Genomic DNA, 26,190 nt, shown 5'->3' with positions numbered 1-26,190 from the left:
CACCCATTCCTTCGCTCCAGAGATGCTACCTGTCCCGCTGAGTTACTCCAGCATTTTGTGCCTACCTTCGATTTAAACCAGCATCTGCAGTTCTTTCCTGCACATCTGATCGTCGGTATTCTTTCAGAAATGTCTCTCCCTAATTATCCAGTAGGAGAATCTAGGACCAGAGGGCAGAGCCTCAGAATAAAAGGCCGTACATTTAGAGAGGAGATAAGCAGGAATTTCTTTAGTCAGAGGGTGGTGAATCTGGATTTTTTTGCCACAGATGCATGTGGAGGTCAAGTCAATGGATATTTTTAAGGCAGAGATAGATTATTGATTAGTACGGGTGTCAGGGATTATGGGGAGAAGGCAGGAGAATGGGTTAGGAGGGAGAGATAGATCAGCCGTGATTGAATGGTGGAGTAGACTTGATGGGCGGAATGGTCTCATTCTGCTCCTCCAACTCATGAACTACTCATGACAATACATGTTTGAGATCCAAGTTGTTTTTGGAAGCTTTATCAGCTGTTTCAATTAGAAGCAATTTCTCCATGTTTCTAAAATTAAACTCTCGTCGTTAAAGAGAAACTGCTGTTCAACATTCACTGGAGTTTAGAAGGATGAGAGGGGATCTTCTTATAGAGACGTATAAAATTATGAAAGGACTGGACAAGCTCGATGCAGGAAAAATGTTCCCAATGTTGGGGGAGTCCAGAACCAGGGGCCAGTCTTAGAATAAAGGGGAGGCCATTTAAAACTGAGGTGAGAAGAAAACCTTTTCACCCAGAGAGTTGTGAATTTGTGGAATTCTCTGCCACAGAGGGCAGTGGAGGCCAATTCACTGGATGAATTTAAAAGAGAGTTAGATAGAGCTCTAGGGGCTAGTGGAATCGAGGGATAGGGGGAGAAGGCAGGCACGGGTTACTGATTGTGGATGATCAGCCATGATCACAATGAATGGCAGTGCTGGCTCGAAGGGCCAAATGGCCTCCTCCTGCACCTACCTTCTATGTTTCTAACTTATAAACCTGCACGTCTTTCGAGTGTGGGAGGAAACCGGAGATCTCGGAGAAAACGTACGCAGGTCACGGGGAGAACGTACAGACTCCGTACAGACAGCACCCATAGTCAGGATGGAACCCGGCCATTCAATCATGGCTGATCTACCTCTCCCTCCTATAACCCCATTCTCATAACCTGTGACAACTCTACTAATCAAGAATCTATCTCTTCCTTGAATATATCCACTGACTTGGCCTCCACAGCCTTCTGTGGCACATGAGCAGAGAGCTGGAGTAAAGCATGTCAGGGCCCAAAACATCACCCATCTCTTTTCTCCATAGATGCTGCCTGTCCCGTCGAGTTACTCCAGTACTTTGTGTCTTTCTTTGGTACAAGCCAGCATCTGCCGTTCTTTGGTCTACCATCTACCTTGTTGGATACACTCAGGCTATCTTTAATTGGACTTTATCTTGCATTACTAAACATTATTCCCTTTATCCTATATCTGTACATGATGGGTAGCTGGATTGTAATCACGTAGAAACATAGAAAGTAGGTGCAGGAGTAGGCCATTCGGCCCTTCGAGCCAGCACTGCCATTCATTGTGATCATGGCTGATCATCCAACTCAGTATCCTGTACCTGCCTTCTCTCCATACCCCCTAATCCCTTTAGCCACAAGGGCCACATCTAACTCCCTCTTAAATATAGCCAATGAACTGGCCTCAACTACCTTCTGTGGCAGAGAATTCCACAGATTCACCACTCTGTGAAAATAAACTTTCTCATCTCGGTCCTAAAAGACCTCCCCCTTATCCTTAAACTGTGACCCCTTGTTCTGGACTTCCCCAACATCGGGAACAATCTTCCTGCATCTAGCCTGTCCAACCCCTTAAGAATCTTGTAAGTTTCTATAAGATCCCCCCTCAATCTTCTAAATTCCAGCGAGTACAAGCCGAGTCTATCCAGTCTTTCTTCATATGAAAGTCCTGTCATCCCAGGAATCAATCTGGTGAACCTTCTCTGTACTCCCTCTATGGCAAGAATGTCTTACCTCGGATTAAGAGACTGTACGCAATACTCCAGGTGTGGTCTCACCAATGCCCTGTACAACTGCAGTAGACACGTCGAAGGTATTTATTCACAAAATGCTGGAGTAACTCAGCGGGTCAGGCAGCATCTCGGGAGAGAAGGAATGGGTGACGTTTCGGGTCGAGACCCTTCTTCAGAATGATCTGCTGAGTTACTCCAGCATTTTGTGAATAAACACCTTCGATTTGTACCAGCATCTGCAGTTATTTTCTTGTACTGCAGTAGACACGTGTAGTCTTTGAGGCAGCAGCTCTACCCGCTGTGCCACAGTGCCGCCCGTGAATGTGAGCTGTTTAATTTGGATGTTCTTGTTGCTTTCAGTGCGAAAACAAAGTCGGAGTACCAGCCGACGGCCAGCTACAACTACACGCAGTATTACCAGCAGTACCAGCAGTATTACTCCCAGTGGGGCTACGATCCGTATTCAACCTACGGATATGGATACCCACAATACGGTACCACCGAGACCACGGCGGCCGCCCCCTCTCTGGGCACCGGCATGACGCAACTATCCGAGGTAAAGCCGCTGCCATTTTGTTTTTATTATTAGGACGCAAGTCTCCAGGACCAAGGGTCACATTTTTATTACAAGGTCCAGAACCAGGGGTCACTGATCCAGAACAAAGGGTCGCAGTTTAAGAATAAGGGCAGGGCCATTATTAAGGGGTTGGACGCGTTAGAGGCAGGAAACATGTTCCCAATGTTAGGGGAGTCCAGAACAAGGGGCCACGGTTTAAGAATAAGGGGTAGGCCATTTAGAACGGAGATGAGGAAAAACCTTTTCAGTCGGAGAGTTGTGAATCTGTGGAATTCTCTGCCTCAGAAGGCGGTGGCGTCCAATTCTCTGGATGCTTTCAAGAGAGAGCTGGATAGAGCTCTTAAGGATAGCAGAGTCGGGGGGTATGGGGAGAAGGCAGGAACGGGGTACTGATTGGGAATGATCAGCCATGATCACATTGAATGGTGGTGCTGGCTCAAAGGGCTGAATGGCCTCCTCCTGCACCTATCGTCTATTGTCTATTTATATGAGACTGAGACGAGGAAAAACCTCTTCACCCAGAGAAACTAGGTGCAGGAGGAGGCCATTTGGCCCTTCGAGCCAGCACCGCCATTCATTGTGATCACGGCTGATCATCCACAATCAGTAACCCGCGCCTGCCTTCTCCCCATATCCCTTGATTCCAGCAGCCCCCAAGAGCTCTATCTAACCCTCTCTTAAATTCAACCAGTCAAGTCAAGTCAAATTTATTTGTCACATACACATACTCGATGTGCAGTGAAATGAAGAAATGAATCGGCCTCCACTGCCTTCTGTGGCAGAGATTTCCGCAAATTCAAAAAACTCTGGGTGAAAAAGTTTCTTCTCACCTCAGTTTTAAATGGCCTCCCCTTTATTCGTAGACAGAGTGTCGTGAATCTGTGGAATTCTCTACCGCAGAAGGCAGTGGAGGTCAATTCACTGGATGTTTTCGAGAGAGATAGATTTAGCTCTTGGGGCTAATGGAATCAAGGGATATGGGGGAAAAGCAGGAAAGGGGTACTAATTGTGGATGATCAGCCATGATCATATTGAATGGCGGTGCTGGCTCGAAGGGCTGATTGGCCTACTCCTGCACCTATTTTTTTTCAATAACACTCTCTTTATAAATCTTACGATTAGAAGAATGTTTGTGCTCATTTTAATGGGAAACGTGCAGTCCATTCACTTTCCAATTTACTTTGGACCTGACATGCAGCGCGGAAACAGGCCCTTCGGCCCACTTAGTCCGTGCCGACCAGCGAGGCCACATTTGGAATATTGTGTTTGGTTTGGTTTTGGTCACCCTGTTGCAGTGAAGGTTCAGTGTCTTTAGACTGGAAACGGGCCCTTCGGCCCGCTGAGTCCATGCTGACCTGCGATTCCCGCACACTTAACACTATCCCACACACTAGGGACTATTTACATTTTTTCACCGAAGCCAATTAACCTACAAACCCATGTGTCTTTGGAGTGTGGTGGGAAAACCAGAGCACCAGGGGAAAACGCGCGCAGGTCACGTGAAGAACGTGCAAACTCCTTACAGACAGCACCTGTGGTCAGGATTGAACCCGGGTCTCTGGCTGCTGAGGCAGCAGCTCTCCGCTGTGCCACCGTGCCGCCCTGCCGCCCTGGAAAGCATCCAAGACTGCTAGACACTGCAGGGAGTTGTGGACGCAGTCCAGACCATTACACAGACCAAGGGCCACGACCCGAAACGTCACTCGTTCTTTCTCTCCAGAGATGCTGCCTGAACCGCTGAGTTACTCCGGCATCTTAATATAATAATATATGCCTTCATTCGTCCCACACCGGAGAAATTTACAGTGTTACAGCAGCAAAGTGGACAGCAAGAGATCATTCATTTAAATAAAAGTAAAGACAAGGATAAATTGTATTCCTTAGCTGTTACTGTTGACTGGTCTGATGGGAGCAGTGCTGGTTGTGCAGTCTCACAGCAGCGGGGAAGAAAGGACCTCCTATATCTCTCCTTCACGCACTTGGAGTGAAGGAGTCTGTCACTGAAGGAGCTACTCAGTGCAGTGACAGTGTCCTGCATGGGATGGGAGTCGTTGTCCAGCAGCGATGTTATCTTTGCCATCATCCTCCTCTCTCCCACCACCTGCACTGAGTCGAGGGGGCAACCCAGGACAGAGCTGGCCTTCCTGACCAGCTTGTTGAGTCTCTTCCCTTCCGCCGCTGAGATGCTGCTGCTCCAGCAGACCACTCCATAGAAAATGGCCAATGCAACCACCGTGTTGTAGAAGGTCCTTAGGACTGCCCCCTGCACTCCAAAGGACCTGAGTCTCCTCAGCAGATAAAGTCTGCTCTGGCCCTTTCTGTATAGCGCATCGGTGTTTTCGGTCCAGTCCAGTTTATTATTGAGGTAGACACCCAGGTACGTATAAGAGTCCACCCTTTCGATGTCCATTCCCTGGATGTTCTCCGGTGTCGGGGGGACCTGGCTGTGCCTGCGGAAATCTACCACCATCTCCCTGGTTTTCCCCGCGTTGATCCGGAGGCAGTTCCGCTGGCACCAGTCCACAAACTCCTTGATCAGTTCTCTTTACGCCCTGTTCTCGCCGCCCGTGATGAGGCCGACGATGGCAGAGTCGTCAGAGTTTGTAGATCGGAGTCTTGTGTCGACCTTTGTTCTCACAGACCAACCTCGCTTCCATTGACTCCATCTCCACCTCACACTGCCTCGGCAAGGCCAGCAGCACAATCGAGGGCCAGTCTCATCCCGGCCACTCCCTCTCCTCCCCTCTCCCATCGGGCAGGAGGTACAGAAGTGTGAAAACGCACACCTCCAGATTCAGGGACAGTTTCTTCCCAGCTGTTATCGGGCAACTGAACCGTCTTATCACCAACTAGAGAGCTGGCCTGACCTCCAATCTACCTCATTGGAGATCTTTGGACTATCTATAATCTTGCACTAAGTGTTATACCCTTTATCCTGTATCTGTACACTGTGTTATGGGCCGGATAGCACGCAAGATAAATCTTTTCACTGGACCTCTGTACACGTGACAATGATGAACTAAACTCTAAACTTATTCAGTTTCAGCAAAGCGCCACACTGACTGAGGAGACTGAAGAAGAGTGTGTGGAAGGTGAGACTATGTTCAGCATCGATTTCTTCATTGATTTGCAGCCTGTCCTTGCAATATCTTTTGTAATTCTAAGGAAATAACTGCAGATACTGGTGCAAATCGAAGGTATTTATTTCACAAAATGCTGGAGTAACTCAGCAGGTCAGGCAGCATCTCAGGAGAGAAGGAATGGGAGACGTTTCGGGTCGAGACCCTTCGGTCAATTTAACCTACCCTGCCACATCTGGAGTACTGTGTGCAGTTTTGGTCTCCTAATTTGTGGAAGGACATCCTTGTAATTGAGGCAGTGCAGCGTAGGTTCACCAGGTTAATCCCAGGGATGGCGGGACTGTCATGAGGAAAGATTGGAAAGACTAGGCTTGTATTCATTGGAGTTTAGAAGGATGAGAGTGTCTTATTGAGACGTATAAAATTATAAAAGGACTAGACAAGCTCGATGCAGGAAAATGTTCCCAATGTTAGAAACATAGAAACATAGAAGCAGGGGGAGGCCATTTGGCACTTCGAGCCAGCACCGCCATTCATTGTCATCATGGCTGATCGTCCACAATCGGTAACCCCTGCCAGAGAATTCTCTGAGGCAGAGAATTCCACAAACACACAATTCTCTGGGTGAAAAAGTTCCTTTTCACCTCAGTGTTAAATGGCCTCCCCTTTATTCTAAGGTTGGGGAGTCTAGAACCAGGGGCCACAGTCTAAGAATAAAGGGGAGGCCATTTAAAACTGAGGTGAGAACAATTTTTTTCACCCAGATATTTGTGGAATTCTCTGCCACAGAAGGCAGTGGAAGCCAATTCACTGAATGAATTTAAAATAGTTGGATAGAGCTCTAGGGGCTAGTGGAATCAAGGGATATGGGGAGAAGGTGGGCACAGGTTACTGTTTGTAGATGATCAGCCATGATCACAATGAATGGCGCTGCTGGCTCGAAGGGCCAAATAGCCTCCTCCTGCACCTATTTTCTATGTTTATAAGTTAATTTAAATGCTGTTGTAATGCCTGCCTCAATGACCTCCTTTGGCAGCTCGCTACCAAGGCACCTTGCCATCTCAGTGTCAAACGTTATGTTGGGGTGGGGGAAACTTGCCTGCTGTTCTTTGGTTATTTTGCTTCACAAAAGGCCCACAGCAGGGTCCCGTACTGAAACGCCACCTACCCATGTTCTCCAGAGATGCTGCCTGACCCACTGAGTTACTCCAGCACTCTATGAAAAGTCACCTATCCATGTTCTCCACAGATGCTGCCTGACCTGCTGAGTTACCCCAGCAATAGAATGTTGGCCTTCATAACAAGAGGAGTTGAGTATAGGAGCAAAGAGGTTCTTCTGCAGTTGTACAGGGCCCTAGTGAGACTGCACCTGGAGTACTGTGTGCAGTTTTGGTCTCCAAATTTGAGGAAGGATATTCTTCCTATTGAGGGCGTGCAGCGTAGGTTTACTAGGTTAATTCCCAGAATGGCGGGACTATCATATGTTGAAAGACTGGAGCGACTAGGCTTGTAGACACTGGAATTTAGAAGGATGAGAGGATATCTTATCGAAACGTATAAGATTATTAAGGGGTTGGACACGTTAGAGGCAGGAAACATGTTCCCAATGTTGGGGGAGTCCAGAACAAGGGGCCACAGTTTAAGCATAAGGGGGAGGCCATTTAGAACTGAGATGAGGAAAAACTTTTTCAGTCAAGTTGTGAATCTGTGGAATTCTCTGCCTCAGAAGGCAGTGGAGGCCAATTCTCTGAATGCATTCAAGAGAGAGCTAGATAGAGCTCTTAAGGATAGCGGAGTCAGGGGGTACGGGGAGAAGGCAGGAACAGGGTACTGATTGAGAATGATCAGCCATGATCACATTGAATGGCGGTGCTGGCTCAAAGGGCTGAATGGCCTCCTCCTGCACCTATTGTCTATTGTCACTCTGTGAAACGTCACCTATCCATGTTCTCCAGAGATGCTGCCTGACCTGCCGAGTTACTCCAGCACTCTGTGTCCTTCTCGGAAGATGTTTTACTGAATTGCGTGGTGTTTCCGTCTTGATTGTAGAAGAGAACCTGATTTGTCTTTTAAATTTTTAATTTGCGAATTGACGGAATATTCTTTTAAAGATCCGGACCCAAAGTTGGACATTGATGAAGTTAACAAACAGTTCATGGAACAAAGCGAAGAGCTGTATGATAGCTTGATGAATTGTCACTGGCAGCCCTTGGATTCCATCACATCTGAGATCCCCACTGCAGTGTAAAAATAAAATGCCTCCTGTAACATAATTCCAGAAAATATCTGAAAATTATGGCTGTATGTAATTGTGTTGAGTTGTATCTTCTGGAAAAATTGCATTGCCTACATTCTGTATATTTAAAATTGTTCTTTTTTCCCTGTATTGCAAATTTCAATCTGTGCTGTGAATTGGTTTCGAGGTTTGTATAGTTCTCATTGCCTTGGATAAATAAACCATCATCTCCTGCCTTTGTGTCTCCCCTCTTTACTTGACCAACAAAGGGACCTGGTTCATAAATCCTAGGAGCAGAATCTTCCGGAATTTTTTGAGGATGTAACTGGGAAAATGGACAAGGGAGAGTCGGGGAGATGTAGTGTACCTGGACTTTCAGAAAGCCTTTGATAAGGTCCCACGTAGGTGATTAGTGGGCAAAATTACAGCACATGGTATTGGGGGTAGGGTACTGACATTGGTAGAAAATTGGTTGGCAGATGGAAAACAGAGTAGTGATTAATGGGTCCCTTTCAGAATGGCAGGCAGTGACTAGTGGGGTACCGCAAGGCTCGGTGCTGGGACCACAGCTATTTACAATATACATTAATGACTTGGATAAAGGGATTAAAAGTACCATTAGCAAATTTGCAGGTTGTGTGAGTGGGCGGATGCATGGCAGATGCAGTTTAATGTGGATAAGTGTGAGGTTATCCACTTTGGTGGCAAGAACAGGGAGGCAGATTATTATCTGAACGGTGTCAAGTTAGGAAAAGGGGAAGTACAACGAGACCTGGATGTCCTTGTTCATCAGTCACTGAAAGTGAACATGCAGTTGCAGCAGGCAGTGAAGAAAGCTAATGGCATGTTGGCCTTTATGACAAGAGGAGTTGAGTGTGGGAGCAAAGAGGTCCTTCTGCAGTTGTACAGGGCCCTAGTGAGACCGCACCTGGAGTACTGTGTGCAGTTTTGGTCTCCAAATTTGAGGAAGGATATTCTTGCTATTGAGGGAGTGCAGTGTAGGTTCACGTGGTTAATTCCCAGGATGGTGGGACTGTCGTATGTTGACAGACTGGAATTTAGAAGGATGAGAGGGAATCTTATGGAAACGTAAGATTATCTATAGCAAATAATCATGCTGACATCAGTGGTGGGGAAGATGCTGGAGTCAATTATAAAAGACGAAATTGCGGAGCATTTGGATAGCAGTAACCGGATCGTTCCGGGTCAGCATGGATTTACGAAGGGGAAATCATGCTTGACTAATCTTCAGGAATTTTTTGAAGATGTAACTAGGAAAATTGTCAGGGGAGAGCTGGTGGATGTAGTGTCCCTGGACTTTCAGAAAGCCTTTGACAAGTTCCCACATAGGGAACTTAGCAAATTTGCAGATGACACAAAGCTGGGTGGTAGTGTGAACTGTGAGGAAGATGCTATGAGGTTGCAGGGTGACTTGGACCGGTTGTGTGAGTGGGCGGATGCATGGCAGATGCAGTTTAATGTGGATAAGTGTGAGGTTATCCACTTTGGTGGTAAGAATAGGAAGGCAGATTATTATCTGAATGGTGTCAAGTTACTAACAGGGGACGTACAACGAGATCTGGGTGTCCTAGTGCACCAGTCACTGAAAGGAAGCATACAGGTACAGCTGGCAGTGAAGAAAGCCAATGGAATGTTGGCCTTCATAACAAGAGGAGTTGAGTATAGGAGCAAAGAGGTCCTTCTGCAGTTGTACAGGGCCCTAGTGAGACTACCTGGAGTACTGTGTGCAGTTTTGGTCTCCAAATTTGAGGAGGGATATTCTTGCTATTGAGGGCGTGCAGCGTAGGTTTACTAGGTTAATTCCCGGAATGGCGGGACTATCATATGTTGAAAGACTGGAGCGACTAGGCTTGTATACACTGGAATTTAGAAGGATGAGAGGAGATCTTATCGAAACGTATAAGATTATTAAGGGGTTGGACACGTTAGAGGCAGGAAACATGTTCCCAATGTTGGGGGAGTCCAGAACAAGGGGCCACAGTTTAAGAATAAGGGGTAGGCCATTTAGAACTGAGATGAGGAAAAACTTTTTCAGTCAGAGTTGTGAATCTGTGGAATTCTCTGCCTCAGAAGGCAGTGGAGGCCAATTCTCTGAATGCATTCAAGAGAGAGCTAGATAGAGCTCTTAAGGATAGAGGAGTCAGGGGGTATGGGGAGAAGGCAGGAACGGGGTACTGATTGAGAATGATCAGCCATGATCACATTGCATGGCGGTGCTGGCTCGAAGGGCCGAATGGCCTCCTCCTGCACCTATTGTCTACACTGGAATTTAGAAGGATGAGAGGAGATCTTATCGAAACATATAAGATTATTAAGGGATTGGACACGTTAGAGGCAGGAAACATGTTCCTGATGTTGGGGGAGTCCAGAACCAGGGGCCACAGTTTAAGAATAAGGGGTAGGCTATTTAGAATGGAGATGAGGAAAAACTTATTCACTCAGAGTTGTGATGCTGTGGAATTCTCTGCCTCAGAAGGCAGTGGAGGCAATTCTCTGGATGCATTCAAGAGAGAGCTAGATAGAGCTCTTAACGATAGCAGAGTCAGGGGGGTATGGGGAGAAGGCAGGAACGGGGTACTGAATGTGGATAATCAGCCATGATCACAGTGAATGGTGGTGCTGGCTCGAGGGCTGAATGGCCGACTCCAGCATTTATTGTCTAGAATGAGGCTATTTGGCCCATCAGGTCTACTCTGCCATTCAATTGTGGCTGATCTATTTTTCCCTCAACCCTATTCCCCCTGCCTTTGCCCCATTCCCCTGACACCCGCACTAGTCTGAAGCAGGGGCTTGACCCGAAACGTCACCCATTCCTTCTCTCCAGAGATGCTGCCTGACCCGCTGAGTTACTCCATCTTTTTGTATCAATCTTCAGTTTAAACCAGCATCTGCAGTTCCTTCTTATACTAAACAAAAATCTGTTTAGAGACACAGTGCTGATACAGGCCCTTCGGCCCACCGAGTCCGTACTGACCAGCGATCCCCGCACATTACCACTACCCAACACACACTAGGGGCAATTTCCTTTTCATTTATACCAAGCCAATTAGCCTAGAAACCTATACATCTTTCTTTCTCTGGAGAACATGGACAGGTGACGTTTCACAGAGTGCTGGAGTAACTCAGCGGGTCAGGCAGCATCTGTGGAGAACATGGATAGGTGACGTTTCACAGAGTGCTGGAGTAACTCAGTGGGTCAGGCAGCATCTCTGGAGAACATGGACAGGTGACGTTTCACAGAGTGCTGGAGTAACTCAGTGGGTCAGGCAGCATCTCTGGAGAACATGGATAGGTCGAGACCCTGCTTCAGACTGAGGGTCAGGGGAGAGGGAAACGAGGGATATAGAAGATGCTGGAGAGAGATGTAGAACAAATGAATTAAATATGCAAAAGAAAAGTAACAAAGACGGAGGAAACAGGCTCTGTCTCTCTCTATATAGCACTGACTATATTTCTCGTTCCCCTTTCACCTCGCACGCCAGCACTATACTACACACTGGGGACAATTTACAGAAGCCAATTGACCTACACGTCTCTGGAAAGGAGGTGTGGGGCAGATAACTGCAGATGCTGGTTTAAATAGAAGGTAGACACAGAGTGCTGGAGTAACTCAGTGGGTCAGGCAGCATCTCTGGAGAGAAGGGAATAATGGGTTGAGTCGTGCATAGTTGCCTCAGCGTTTTATGTCTGTGTCTCTATCTTCATAGAAACATAGAAAATAGGTGCAGGAGGAGGCCATTCGGCCCTTCGAGCCTGCACCGCCATTCAATATGATCATGGCTGATCATCCAGCTCAGTATCCTGTACCTGCCTTCTCTCCATACCCCCTGATCCCTTTAGCCACAAGGGCCACATCTAACTCCCTCTTAAATATAGCCAATGAACTGGCCTCAACTACCTTCTGTGGCAGAGAATTCATCTTCGGTGAAAACTAGCATCTGCAGTGGCCTTCTTATATCATATTGTCCTCCTATTGTGTCTCTGTCGAGCTGTTTTAATAAAAGGGAGAAGAAAAAAACCTTTTACCACCCCCTCCCTCTCTCTCTCTCTCCCTCCTTCCCTCCCTCCCTCCCTCGCTGGAGAATTTCACCCAGCACTGCGGAAAACATTATGGAGATTGGACACGGCAATCACATGATTGCCTCTTGCAACTTGTATCGTTGGCCTTGCTCGCTCGCAGAATGGTCTGAGACAGCTCTCAGGCATCACCGTCTGTAGCAGACTGGGGGAGAGAGACATCTTCCCTACCTACACACGTCCCCAGCCAGACTGCCACACATCGTTCCAGGGGAAAAGGTAAGCAAAAGCCTTCTTAACATCCCCCCTCCTTTTTTCTGTTTTTGCACCATGAAGCAACAACAACAAAATAGCAGCTGACAATCAACCCTGAGATGGGTCTGAAGAAGGGTCTCGACCCATTCCTTCTCTCTCCTGAGATGCTGCCTGACCTGCTGAGTTACTCCAGCATTTTGTGAATCAATACCTTCAATTTGTACCAGCATCTGCAGTTATCTTCTTATATTAATCAACCCTGAGACATCATGCATTGTTGCCCCCTCTCTATGAATTCCAGCCCTCTGGGTTTGCCAACATGACAGTGGAGTGGATGCAGTCTCTTTACACCAGATTATTTTTAAAAGGTCGGTAGGGGAAAAACGAAAAGAAACCAGCAGATAGATGTTGGTTTAAATGGAAATGCTTGGAGTAACTCACAGCGTCTCAGGGAGAGAGAGGGAACGAGTGACTTTTCGGGTCGAGACCCTTTCTTCAGACTCAGGATAAGGGTCTCGACCCGAAACGACATCCATTCCTTCTCTCCTGAGTTATAAAATGAGCATTTTAAGGTCGGTTTTGTATTTGGAAATAAAAGAGAGAGAGATATTATGGGGCATGAAATAGGGGCAGGAATTAGGGGCAAGATGTTAGGGGGCAAGATATTAGGGGCAAGATATTAGGGGCAAGATATTAGGATATATATTTAGGGGGAGATATTAGGGGCAAGATATAGGGGGCAAGATATTAGGGGGCAAGATATAAGGGGAAGATATACGAGTAAGATATTAGGGGCAAGATATTAGGGGAAGATATAGAGGGCAAGATATTAGGGGAAGATATAAGGTGGCAAGGTATTAGGGGCAAGATATTAGGGGGGAGATATAGGGGGCAAGATATTAGGGGCAAGATATTAGGGGAAGATATTGGGGCAAGATATCGGGGGATGATACTCGGGGAAGATATTAGGGGCAGGATATTAGGAGCAAGATATTAGCGGGCAAGATATTAGCGGGCAAAATATTAGTGGCAAGATATTAAGGGCAAGATATTAGGGGAAGATATAGAGGGCAAGATATTAGGGGAAGATATAAGGTGGCAAGGTATTAGGGGCAACATATTAGGGGGGAGATATAGGGGGCAAGATATTAGGGGCAAGATATTAGGGGAAGATATTGGGGCAAGATATCGGGGATGATATTCGGGGAAGATATTAGGGGCAGGATATTAGGAGCAAGATATTAGGGGGGATGATATTAGGGGAAGATATTAGGGGCAAGATATTAGGGGGGTGATATTAGGGGAAGATATTAGGGGCAAGATTATAGGGGCAAGATCTAGTGGAAGATATTAGGGGCAAGATATTGGGGGTAAGATATAGGGGCAAGAAGATATTAGGGGATGATATTAGGGGAAGATATTAGGGGCAAGATATCAGGGGGATGATATTAAGGGAAGATATTAGGGGCAAGATATTAGGAGCAAGATATCAGGAGGATGATATTAGGGGGCAAGATATAGGGGTAATATATAGGGGCAAGAAAATATTAGGGGATGATATTAGGGAAAGATATTAGGGGGATGATATCAGGGGCATGAATTAGGAGGCAAGATATTAGGGGGATGATATCAGGGGGATTATATTAGGGGGGTGATATTAGGGGAATGATATTAGGGGAATGATATTAGGGGGCTAGATATTAGGGGGTGATATCAGGGGGATGATATTAGGGGGATGATATCAGGGGAATGATATTAGGGGAATGATATTAGGGGCAAGATATAGGGGCAAGATATTAGGGGGTGATATCAGGGGGATGATATCAGGGGGATGATATCAGGGGGATGATATTAGGGGAAGATATTAGGGGCAAGATATAGGGGCAGAACGATTTGCTACATTTTGTGTGTTCTGCTGCACGGTTATTCTAAAGCGTTGCATTCGTGAAGGTTGTCCCACCTCGGTTATTTCCCCCAAATGAACCCCTAAATTCGTTTAGCGTCGGGTCTGCAACAAAAAAAAGAAGACAGATGCCCAATGTGTCTGTCTGTCTGTCTGGTGGCTATTTTGTCGTCCCCCCCCTCCCCAACTTTCATCCGTTGCGGTGGCTTGAAATGGCGAAGACCTTGGGGGAGAAAAAATGTGAAATGAATTTCAGGGATTTCCACCACCACCAGCCACATCAAGGTACAGTTACAATTTGTTATTGATCCCCCAATCCCCAAACCCCCAACTCCGTCTATTAGTGTCCCCCTGGCTAAACCAGAAGCGATTGATTAGCGGTGTGGGCAGAAATGACAAACACCCCCCCCCCACACACACAAACACACACACACACACTTGGATAACATCATTCGTGAATTCCCCTTTCAATCTGCATCGCCTTCGTTTGACGCTTTTCATCGGTGACAAAATACTCGACTGCATCGCAAACGTTGGCAATGGCTGAGAAGTGATCAGCAGAGAAATCAGCCAGCGACACAAACCTCACACAATTGAAGGAACCTAGATCTCTCTCTCTCTCTCATTCTCTCATTATTCCCAGTTCAGCTCCCCCCACCCCCATCAAAAAATATATATGCTTGCGTTATTCTACACGTTCAGACTAATTTCATTTCTTTGTTTCATCTCTCTCTCTCTCTCTCTCTCTCTCTCTCTCTCTCTCTCTCTCTCTCTGTCTATTTGCGTTTGTTTGTTTGTACGTGGCTTGTTGCAAGAGTGATTTCTGTTCCTGATTCATTAAAAAAAAAATCTTTTTAGGGGGTTGAGGGGGGGGGTTATATTCGTAGAAGAAAGGGTTAATATTTCCAGTTGCTTCTCTTTTCCCTTCACACCTCATTCCCCTCCCCACCCTCCCCCACCACCCCCACCCCCTAAATCACCACCAGCAATTACAAATAGCAAGAATCAACCCTTCTCTATTAATTTCACAGCACATAGAAACATAGAAACATCGATGCAGGAGGAGGCCATTCGGCCCTTCGAGCCTGCACCGCCATTCAATATGATCATGGTTGATCATCCAACTCAGTATCCCGTACCTGCCTTCTCTCCATACCCCTTGATCACTTTAGCCACAAGGGCCACATCTAACTCCCTCTTAAATATAGCCAATGAACTGGCCTCAACTACCTTCTGTGGCAGAGAATTCCACAGATTCACCACTCTCTGTGTGAAAAAATGTTTTCTCATCTCGGTCCTAAAAGACTTCCCCCTTATCCTTAAGCTGTGACCCCTGGTTCTGGACTCCCCCAACATCGGGAACAATCTTCCCGCATCTAGCCTCACCAACCCCTTAAGAATTTTATATGTTTCTATAAGATCCCCCTCAGTCTTCTAAATTCCAGCGAGTAGAAGAATGGGTTAATATTTCCAGTTGCTTCTCTTTTCCCTTCACACCTCATTCCCCTCCCCACCCTCCCCCACCCCCTAAATCACCACCAGCAATTACAAATAGCAAGAATCAACCCTTCTCTATTAATTTCACAGCACATAGAAACATAGAAAATAGATGCAGGAGGAGGCCATTCGGCCCTTCGAGCCAGCACCGCCATTCATTGTGATCATGGCTGATCATTCTCAATCAGTACCCCGTTCCTGCCTTCTCCCCATATCCCTTGATTCCGCTAGCCCCTAGAGCTCTATCTAACTCTCTTTTAAATTCATCCAGTGAATTGGCCTCCACTGCCCTCTGTGGCAGATAATTCCACAAATTCACAACTCTCTGGGTGATAAAGTTTTTTTCTCACCTCAGTTTTAAATGGCCTCCCCTTTATTCTTAGACTGTGTGGCCCCTGGTTCTGGGCTCCCCCAACATTGGGAACATTTTTCCTGCATCTAGCTTGCCCAGTCATTTTATAATTTTTATACGTTTCTACAAGATTCCCCTCTCATCCTTCTAAACTCCAGTGAATACAAGCCCAGTCTTTCCAACCTTTCCTCGTATGACTGTCCCGCCATCCCAGGGATTAACCTCGAGATCTGAGAATATTCTCCATCATGCTCGGACATAGAACGGTACAGCACAAGAAACAGGCCCTTCGGCCCGCAGTGTCCATGCCGAACATGATGCCTGGAGCGACTAGGCTTGTATACACTGGAATTTAGAAGGATGAGAGGGGATCTTATCGAAACGTATAAGATTATTAAGGGGTTAGAGGCAGGAAACATGTTCCCCAATGTTGGGGGAGTCCAGAACAAGGGGCCACAGTTTAAGAATAAGGGGTCGGCCATTTAGAACGGAGATGAGGAAAAAAAATTCAGTCAGAGAGTTGTGAATCTGTGGAATTCTCTGCCTCAGAAGGCAGTGGAGACCAATTCTCTGAATGCATTCAAGAGAGAGCGAGATAGAGCTCTTAAGAATAGCGGAGTCAGGGGGTATGGGGAGAAGGCAGGAACGGGGTACTGATTGTGGATGATCAGCCATGATCATATTGAATGGCGGTGCTGGCTCGAAGGGCCGAATGGCCTCCTCCTGCACCTATTGTCTATTGTCTATTGCCATCTCTTATCTGCCAGTGCATAATCCATTCCCCTCTGTGTTAAAAAGTAGAAACTAGGAACTGCAGATACTGCTTGACCAATGAGAGACACAAAATGCTGGCGGTCAGTCAGCATTCATGGAGAACATCAAGGTTTACGAGAATGATCCCAGGGAACTTTTTCACCCAGAGAGTTATGAATTTGTGGAATTCTCTGCCACAGAAGGCAGTGGAGACCGGATCACTGGATGAATTTAAGAGAGAGTTAGATAGAGCTCTGGGGGCTAGTGGAATCAAGGGGTATGGGGAGAAGGCAGGCACGGGTTACTGATTGTGGATGATCAGCCATGATCACAATGAATGGCGGTGCTGGCTCAAAGGGCTGAATGGCCTCCTCCTGCACCTATTTTCTATGTTTCTATGTTTCTATGTTTCTATGAATGAGTGGGTTAACATATGATGAGCGTTTCACGGCACTGGGCACCATGTCATGGGAAAGATGTTGTCAAGTTGGAAAGTGTACAGAGAAGATTTATGAGGATGTTGTGAGGATTAGAGGGTGTGAGCTTTAGGGAGAGGTTGAGTAGGCTGGGTCTCTATTCCTTGAAGCGCAGGAGGATGACGGGAGATCTTATAGAGGTGTACAAAATCATGAGAGGAATAGATCGGGCAGACGCACAGAGTCTTTTGCCCAGAGTAGGGGAATCGAGGACCAGAGGACACAGGTTTAAGGTGAAGAGGAAAAGATTTAATAGTAATCACTGGAGTTTAGAAGGATGAGGGGGGACCTCATTGAAACCTACAGAATAGTGAAAGGCCTGGATAGAGTGGATGTGGAGAGGATGTTTCCACTGGTGGGAGAGTCTAGGACCAGAGGGCACAGTCTCCGAACTAAAGGACCCTCCTTTAGGAAGGAGATGAGGAGGAATTTCTTTAGTCAGAGGGTGGTGAATCTGTGGAATTCGTTGCCACAGAAGGCAGTGGAGGCCAAGTCAGTGGATATTTTTAAGGCAGAGATAGATAGATTTTTGATTAGTACGGGTGTCAGGGATTATGGGGAGAAGGCAGGAAAATGTGGTTTGGAGGGAGAGATAGATCAGCCATGATTGAATGGTGGGGTAGACTTGATGGGCCGAATGGCCTAATTCTGCTCCTTTAAACATAGTCCCTCTCACCTTAAACCCATGCCCTTCAGTATATGACATTTCTACCCTGTGGAAAAGGTTCTGACTGTCTACCCCATCCACGCCTCTCATAATTTACATGCTTCTATCAAGTCTCCCCGAAACCTCTGACGTTCCGGAGAAAACAATCCCAGTCTGTCTGACCTGAGAATGATCAGCCATGATCACATTCAATGGCGGTGCTGGCTCGAAGGGCCGCATGGCCTCCTCCTGCACCTATTGTCTATTGACCTCTCCCTGTAGCTGAAACCCTCTAATCCAGGCAGCGTTCTGCTAAACCTCCTCCACACCCTCTCCAAAGCCTCCACATCCTTGTGGAGGTGCACAAAATCCTGAGAGGAATAGATCGGGTAGACGCACAGAGTCTTTTGCCCAGAGTAGGGGAATCGAGGACCAGAGGACATAGATTCAAGGTGAAGGGGAAAAGATTTAATAGGAATCCGAGGGGTAACTTTTTCCACACAGAGTGTGGTGGGTGTATGGAACAAGCTGCCAGAGGAGGTAGTCGAGGCTGGGACTATCCCATTGTTTAAGAAACAGTTAGATAGAGCTCTAGGGGCTAGTGGAATCTAGTGATATGCCGAGAAGGCAGGCACGGGTTATTGATAGTGGACGATCAGCCATGATCACAATGAATGGCGGTGCTGGCTCGAAGGGCCGAATGGCCTCCTACTGCACCTATTTTCTATGTTTCAATGTTTCTTAATTGGACAGGTACTTGGATAGGACAGGTTTGGAGGGATATGGACCAAGCGCAGGCAAGTGGGACTTGGGTAGCTGGGACATTGTTGGCCGGTTTGGGCGAGTTGGGCTGAAGGGCCTGTTTCCACACTGTATCACTCTACTCTTTGACTATATTCTTCCTGTAATGGGGCACCAGAACAGCACACAATGCTCCATATGTGGTCTGACATAAAGTCCTGTAGAGCTTCATCGTGCCTTCCTGACTCTAATACACTAGAATTACACGCCAGTTTATTTGCGTTTTTAAAATTTATTCAATCACGGTTAGATCACATGGGACCCATGAAGGATAGAATGGATAGAAAACTGGCTCCATGGAAGGAAGCAGAGGGCGGTGGTGGAAGGTTGCTTCTTGGACTGGAGGCCTGTGACTAGTGGTGTGCCTCAGGGTTCGGTGCTGGGCCCATTACTGTTTGTCATCCACATCGATGATTAGGATGAGAACATACAGGGCAAGATTAGCAAGTTTGCTGATGATACAAACGTGAGTGGTTTTGCAGATAGTGAAGATGGTTGTGAACGATTGCAGCAGGATCTGGATCGATTGGCCAGGTGGGCGGAGGAATGGTTGATGGGATTTAATACAGAGAAATGTGAGGTGTTGCATTTTGGAAAGTCTAACATGGGCAGGACCTACACAGTGAATGGTAGGCCTCTGGGTAGTGTTGCAGAGCAGAGGGATCTAGGAGTGCAGGTGGTATAAGAAAATAACTGCAGATGCTGGTACAAATCGATTTATTCACAAAATGCTGGAGTTACTCAGCAGGTCAGTCAGCATCTCGGGAGAGAAGGAATGGGTTAAAGGAGTACAGGTGCATGGTTCCTTAAAGGTCGAGTCGCAGGTAGATAAGGGCGGTCAAAAAAGCTTTTGGCGCATTGGCCTTCATCAGTCAGAGTATTGAGTGTAGAAGTTGGGAGGTCATGTTGCAGTTGTATAAGACATTGGTGAGGCCTCATTTAGAGTATTATGTTCAGTTCTGGGCACCATGTTATAGGAAAGATGTTGTCAAGTTGGAAAGGGGACAGAGAAGATTTATGAGGATGTTATCAGGACCAGAGGGTGTGAGCTACAGGGAGAGGTTGAGCAGGCTGGGTCTCTATTCCTTGGAGCGCAGGAGGATGAGGGGTGATCTTATAGAGGTGTACAAAATCATGAGAGGAATAGATCGGGTAGATACACAGAGTCTTTTGCCCAGAGTAGTACCTGGGAATCAAAGACCAGAGGACATAGATTTAAGGTGACGAGGAAAAGATTTGATAGGAATCTAAGGGGTAATAGACAATAGGTGCAGGAGGAGGCCATTCGGCCCTTCGAGCCAGCACTGCCATTCAATGTGATCATGGCTCATCATTCAGCCATGGGTAACTTTTTCACACAAAGGTTGGTGGGTTTATGGAACAGGCTGCTGGAGGAGGTAGTTGAGGTATGGACTATCACAACGTTTAAGACCCATTTGGACAGGTACATGGACAGGACAGGTTTAGAGGGATATGAGCCAAACGCGGGCAGTTGGGACTGGTGTAGCCGGGACATTGGCCGGTGTGGGCAAGTTGGCCCGAAGAGCCTGTTTCCACACTGTATCACTCTTTGAGTCTATGATTATACCACAAAAAGGGGCTTTTCAGCCCATCAAGTCAATGCTAGCTCAAACTCAGGCAAATCAACTCATCAGAAATAATCAACCCATCTCAGGTTTATTGATGAAGTTACTCCATATTTGAACATTATGCTTTCAAACTCGCTATATAATTGCAAGATCAGGTTAGATTTTTTTTTAAATCCTGCTCTGGGACAGCATGAGTGATATGGGCCGAATGGCCGTTTCTATGCCGTTTCTATGCCTTGTTCTATGCCCAGAACAAGGGGCCACAGTTTAAGAATAAGGGGTAGGCCATTTAGAACTGAGATGAGGAAAAACTTTTTCAGTCAGAGAGTTGTGAATCTGTGGAATTCTCTGCCTCAGAAGGCAGTGGAGGCCAATTCTCTGGATGCATTCAAGAGAGAGCTAGATAGAGCTCTTAAGGATAGCGGAGTCAGGGGGTATGGGGAGAAGGCAGGAACGGGGTACTGATTGAGAATGATCAGCCATGATCACATTGAATGGCAGTGTTGGCTCGAAGGGCCGAATAGCCTCCTCCTGCACCTATTGTCTATTGTCTATTGGTCTCTATGACCCTACAATGTGGATGGTGCAGGTCGGGACGGCACGGTGGCGCAGCGGGTAGAGTCTCCGTCTCGCAGCGCCGGAGACCCGGGTTCGATCCTGACCACGGGTGCCGTCTGTATGGAGTTTGTACGTTTTCTCCGAGACCTTTGGTTTCCTCCCACACCCCAAAGACGTGCAGGTTTGTAGGTTAATTGGCTTGGTATAAATGTAAATTGTCCCCAGTGTGTGTAGGACAGTGTTAATGAGCGGGGATCGCTGGTCGGTGCGGACTAGGTGGCCCGAAGGGCCTGTTTCCGCGCTGTATCTCTAAACACAACTAAACATAGATGGGTAATATGGATGGACTCCATAGATGGAGTCAATGCTGGGGATCACGTAGATGGGGCATCTTTATCGGCACGTTCAAGCAGGGCCGAAGGGCCTGTTTCCCTGCTGGATGACTCTAGGACTCTAAATTAAAATTCACAATTAAATACATTGAGATTAATCAGCACGGTTTGGGAACGGCACCATCCAAGACCGTAAGAGATTGCAGAGAATTGTGGACGCAACCCAGACCATCACACAAACCAACCTCCCTTCCATCGACTCCATCTACACCTCACGCTGCCTCGGCAAGGCCAGCAGCCTAATCAAGGACCAGTCGCACTCCGGCCACTCCCTCTTCTCCCCTCTCCCATCGGGTAAGAGGTACAGAAGTGTGGAAACACACACCTCCAGATTCAGGGACAGTTTCATCCCGGCTGTTATCAGGTAACTGAACCATCCTACCACAACCAGAGGGTGGTCCTGACCTCCCATCCACCTCATTAGGGACCCTCGGACACTCTTTAATTGGAAATTTACCAGACTTTATCTTGCACTGAACGTTATCCCCTTCGTCGTATCGAATTGTGATAGACAATAGACAATAGACGCAGGAGTAGGCCATTCGGCTCTTCGAGCCAGCATCACCATTCAATGTGATCATGGCTGATCATTCTCAATCAGTACCCCGTTCCTGCCTTTTCCCCATACCCCCTGACTCCGCTATCCTTAAGAGCTCTATCTAGCTCTCTCTTGAATGCATTCAGAGAATTGGCCTCCACTGCCTTCTAAGGCAGAGAATTCCACAGATTCACAACTCTCTGACTGAAAATGTTTTTCCTCATCTCCGTTCTAAATGGCCTACCCCTTATTCATAAACTGTGGCCCCTGGTTCTGGACTCCCCCAACATTGGGAACATGTTTCCTGCCTCTAACGTGTCCAACCCCTTAATAATCATATACGTTTCGATAAGATCCCTTCTCATCCTTCTAAATTCCAGTGTATACAAGCCTAGCCGCTCCAGTCTTTCAACATATGACAGTCCAGCCATTCTGGGAATTAACCTAGTAAACCTACGCTGCACGCCCTCAATAGCAAGAATATCCTTCCTCAAATTTGGAGACCAAAACTGCACACAGTACTCCAGGTGCGGTCTCACTAGGGCCCTGTACAACTGCAGAAGAACCTCTTTGCTCCTATACTCAACTCCATGGATAATATGGATAGACTCCATAGATGGAGTCAATGCTGGGGACCACGTAGATGGGGCATCTTTATCGGCACGGAGAAGACGGGCTGAAGGGCCTGTTTCCCTGCTGGATGTCACTAAATTGACATTCGCAATTACAGAGTACTGGAGTAACTCAGCAGGTCAGGCAGCATGTCTGGAGAACATGGATAGGTAACGTTTCACAGAGTGCTGGAGTAACTCAGCGGGTCAGGCAGCATCTCTGGAGAACATGAATAGGTGACGTTTCACAGAGTGCTGGAGTAACTTAGTAAGCCCTATGGAAGATGTGTATCCTATCATAGATAGACACAGAGTGCTGGAGTAACTCAGCGGGTCAGGCAGCATCTCTGGAGAGAAGGAATGGGTGACATTTTGGATCGAGACCCTTCTTCTCGGCCTGCAGTGTCACAAATTCATTCCTACATTTTCTCTGCACTCTTTCCAGCTTAACAGCATTATTCCAATAACACAGTGAGCAAAACTGAACATGTTACTCCAAGTGCGGCCTCACCAACGTCATGTACAGTTTGGCCTGGTTGGAATCTTATTTCACGCACGGTGGTGCAGCGGTAGAGTTGCCGCCTCACAGCGAATGCAGCGCCGGAGACCCGGGTTCCATCCCGACTACGGGCGCTGTCTGTACGGAGTTTGTACGTTCTCCCCGTGACCTGCGTGGGTTTTCTCCGAGATCTTCGGTTTCCTCCCACACTCCAAAGACGTGCAGGTTTCCCAATGTTGGGGGAGTCCAGAACCAGGGGCCACAGTTTAAGAATAAGGGGTAGGCCATTTGGAACTGAGATGAGGAAAGACTTTTTCAGTCAGAGAGTTGTGAATCTGTGGAATTCTCTGCCTCAGAAGGCAGTGGAGGCCAATTCTCTGAATGCATTCAAGAGAGAGCTAGATAGAGCTCTTAAGGATAGCGGAGTCAGGGGGTATGGGGAGAAGGCAGGAACGGGGTACTGATTGAGAATGATCAGCCGTGATCACATTGAATGGCGGTGCTGGCTCGAAGGGCCGAATGGCCTCCTCCTGCACCTATTGTCCATTGTCTATTGTTTGTAGGTTAATTGGCTTGATGTAAATGTAAAAATTGACCCCAGTGTGCGTTGGAGAGTGTTAGTGTGCGGGGATCGCTGGTCGGCGCGGACCCGGTGGGCCGAAGGGCCTGTTTCCGCGCTGTATCTCTAAACTAAACTAAGTCTTCCCTGCGCCCTTTCCAGCATGATGACATTTTTCCTAAAGCAGGGCGAGCAAAAGGGAACACAGTACTCCAGGTGCGTCCTCACCAATGTCTTGTACAGTTGACCTGGAATCTTGAGTGTCAGGTTTAATAAAATAGAAGGTAACGTTTCATTCCCTTCTAGCCCGCAGGCTTTAGCCAGAGGCATTTATACTTACAGTCCAATTGTTCTCTTCTGCGTTGCCTTTGCTGTGGTAATTTCTTTGACACGGTTCACTTTAACACGTTTTCTAGGTTTTATATGCTTTCAAAATGGTATTAATAATTTCTTTTTGGAAAGGCACATTAAAATGACAGGAGCCCTGCAGAGACAGAGAGTGCTGGAGTAACTCAGCGGGTCAGGCAGCATCTCTGGAGAACATGGATAGGTGACGTTTCACAGAGTGCTGGAGTAACTCAGCGGGTCAGGCAGCATCTCTGGAGAACATGGACAGGTGACTTTTCAAAGAGTGCTGGAGTAACTCAGCGGGTCAGGCAGCATCTCTGGAGATCATGGGTAGGTGTGTAGGAAAGAACTGCCGTTGTTGGTTTAAATCGAAGGTAGACACAAAATGCTGGAGTAACTCAGCGGGTCAGGCAGCATCTCTGGAGAGAAGGAATGGGTGACGTTTCGGGTCGAGACCCTTCTTCAGACTGAGAGTCAGGGGAGAGGGGAACGAGAGACATAGACGGTACTTAAGACAAATGAATGGAAGATATGTAGAAAGCAACGATGATCAAGGAAATGTGGAGCCCACAATGATCCATTGTTGGCTGTGGGGCAGGTGATAACGAGTAGATACAGACAGTGGAACTCAACCGGACGACGTTGAAACTAGTACAGTGACTAGGGTTGGGGAGGGGATGGGGAGAGGGGTAAGGAAGGGTTATTTGAAGTTAGAGAAGTCAATGTTCACACCACTGGGGTGTAAGCTGCCCAAACAAAATATGAGGTGTCATTCCTCCAATTTATGTTGGGCCTCACTCTGACATACAGACTGCTCAGCCCTGCATAGAGTGATACAGCGTGGAAACAGGCCTTTCGGCCCAACTTGCCCACGCCGGCCAACATGTCCCATCTACACTCGTCCCACCTGCCTGTGTTTGGCCAACATCCCTCCAAACCTGTCCCATCCATGTACCTGTCTAACTGTTTCTAAAAGTTGGGATAGTCCCTGCCTCAACTACCTCCTTCGGCAGCTCGTTCCATACACCTTTGTGTGAAAACGTTACCCCTCAGGGTCCTACTAAATCTTTTCTCCTTCACCTTAAAAAAGGGTTGCCAACTTTCTCACTCCCAAATAAGGGACAAAAGGTGACGTCACCGCCCCGCGCCCCACGTGACCTCACCCACCCAGCGGCCACGTGCTCTCACTTCATCAATAGCAGCCACCCGGTCCGAGAGGCGGGTTGCTATGCAACCTCCATTGGGCGGAGCCCGGGCCTCCGGGCCTACACTATCTGGGACTACAGCGGCCCCCGGGCCTACACCGTCCAGGCCTACAGTCCCCTCCGGGCCTAATATGGGTCAAAGGCGGTCCCGTACGGGACAAACCAATTTAGCCCAATGTAAGGAATGTCCCAGCTAATACAGGACAGTTGGCAACCCTACCTTAAATCTATGTCCTCTGGTCTCCGATTCATCTAATCTGGGCAAGAGACTATGTGCAAAGACATTGTATGGTGACACTGGCTAAGGTAAGTTACGACTCGATAGTGATGGGTATAAATGAAGTCATAGAGTAATACAGCATGGAAACAGGCCCTTCGGCCCAACTTGCCCCCGCCGGCCAACATCCCCCCATCTACACTAGTCCCACCTGCCCGCGTTTGGCCCACATCCCTCTAAACCTGTCCTATCCATGTACCTTTCTAACTGTTTCTTAAACGTTGGGATAGTCCCTGCCTCAACTACCTCCTCCTGCAGCTCGTTCCATACACCCACCACCCTTTGTGTGAAAAAGTTACCCCTCAGATTCCTATTAAATCTTTTCCCCTTCATCTTGAACCCATGTCCTCTGGTCCTCGAATCCCCTACTCTGGGCAAGAGACTCTGTGAATCTACCCGATCTATTCCTCTCATGTGTAGGAAGAGATTTGCCCAGCGCAAATTGGAGGAACAGCACCTCATATTTTGCTCAGGCAGTTTACACCCCAGCGGTATGAACATTGACTTCTCCAACTTCAGATAGTCCCTGCTTTCCCACTCTATCCCCTCCTCATTCCCAGTTTTCCCTCGAGTCTTCCTGTGTCCGACTACGTTCTATCTCTGTCCCGCCCCCTCCCCTGACATCAGTCTGAAGAAGGGTCTGGACCCGAAACGTCACCCATTCCTTCTCTCCCGAGATGCTGCCTGACCCGCTGAGTTACTCCAGCACTCTGTGAAACGTCACCTGTCCATGTTCTCCAGAGATGCTGCCTGTCCCGCTGAGTTACTCCAGCACTCTGTGAAACGTCACCTATCCATGTTCTCCAGAGATGCTGCCTGACCCGCTGAGTTACTCCAGCATTTTGTGTCTACCCGATCTATTCCTCTCAAGCATAATCAGGCTTATGTTTAAAAAACACCTCAGATTGTGGCTTTTGTTTTCTGCCCTTTCACTCACTTAGAGTGGTTAGTAATTTTCCAA

General features: G+C 47.4%; 2 protein-coding genes across 4 annotated transcripts in view; both read left to right on the top strand.

Annotated features, from left to right (window-relative positions):
• trnau1apb (tRNA selenocysteine 1 associated protein 1b) overlaps nucleotides 1-8,162 on the top strand; it is a 29,934-nt gene extending 21,772 nt beyond the window's left edge. For both annotated transcript variants that reach the window (XM_078426723.1, XM_078426714.1), the window contains exons 7-9: nucleotides 2,400-2,595; nucleotides 5,657-5,708; nucleotides 7,808-8,162. In XM_078426723.1, coding sequence (XP_078282849.1) covers nucleotides 2,400-2,595; nucleotides 5,657-5,708; nucleotides 7,808-7,944 — 385 coding nt within the window. In that variant the 3' untranslated portion in view covers nucleotides 7,945-8,162. The remainder of the gene's footprint in view (nucleotides 1-2,399; nucleotides 2,596-5,656; nucleotides 5,709-7,807) is intronic.
• A 3,908-nt stretch (nucleotides 8,163-12,070) lies between these two features.
• tmem108 (transmembrane protein 108) overlaps nucleotides 12,071-26,190 on the top strand; it is a 36,336-nt gene continuing 22,216 nt past the window's right edge. For both annotated transcript variants that reach the window (XM_078426701.1, XM_078426691.1), the window contains exon 1: nucleotides 12,071-12,249. The gene's annotated coding sequence lies outside the window, so the exon portion shown is untranslated. The remainder of the gene's footprint in view (nucleotides 12,250-26,190) is intronic.

The sequence above is a fragment of the Rhinoraja longicauda genome, chromosome 2 (assembly GCF_053455715.1).
Source record: "Rhinoraja longicauda isolate Sanriku21f chromosome 2, sRhiLon1.1, whole genome shotgun sequence".
Lineage (NCBI taxonomy): Eukaryota > Metazoa > Chordata > Chondrichthyes > Rajiformes > Arhynchobatidae > Rhinoraja > Rhinoraja longicauda.
Note: the sequence above shows the minus strand (reverse complement) of the source record. Positions and strands in the feature narration are given on the sequence as shown.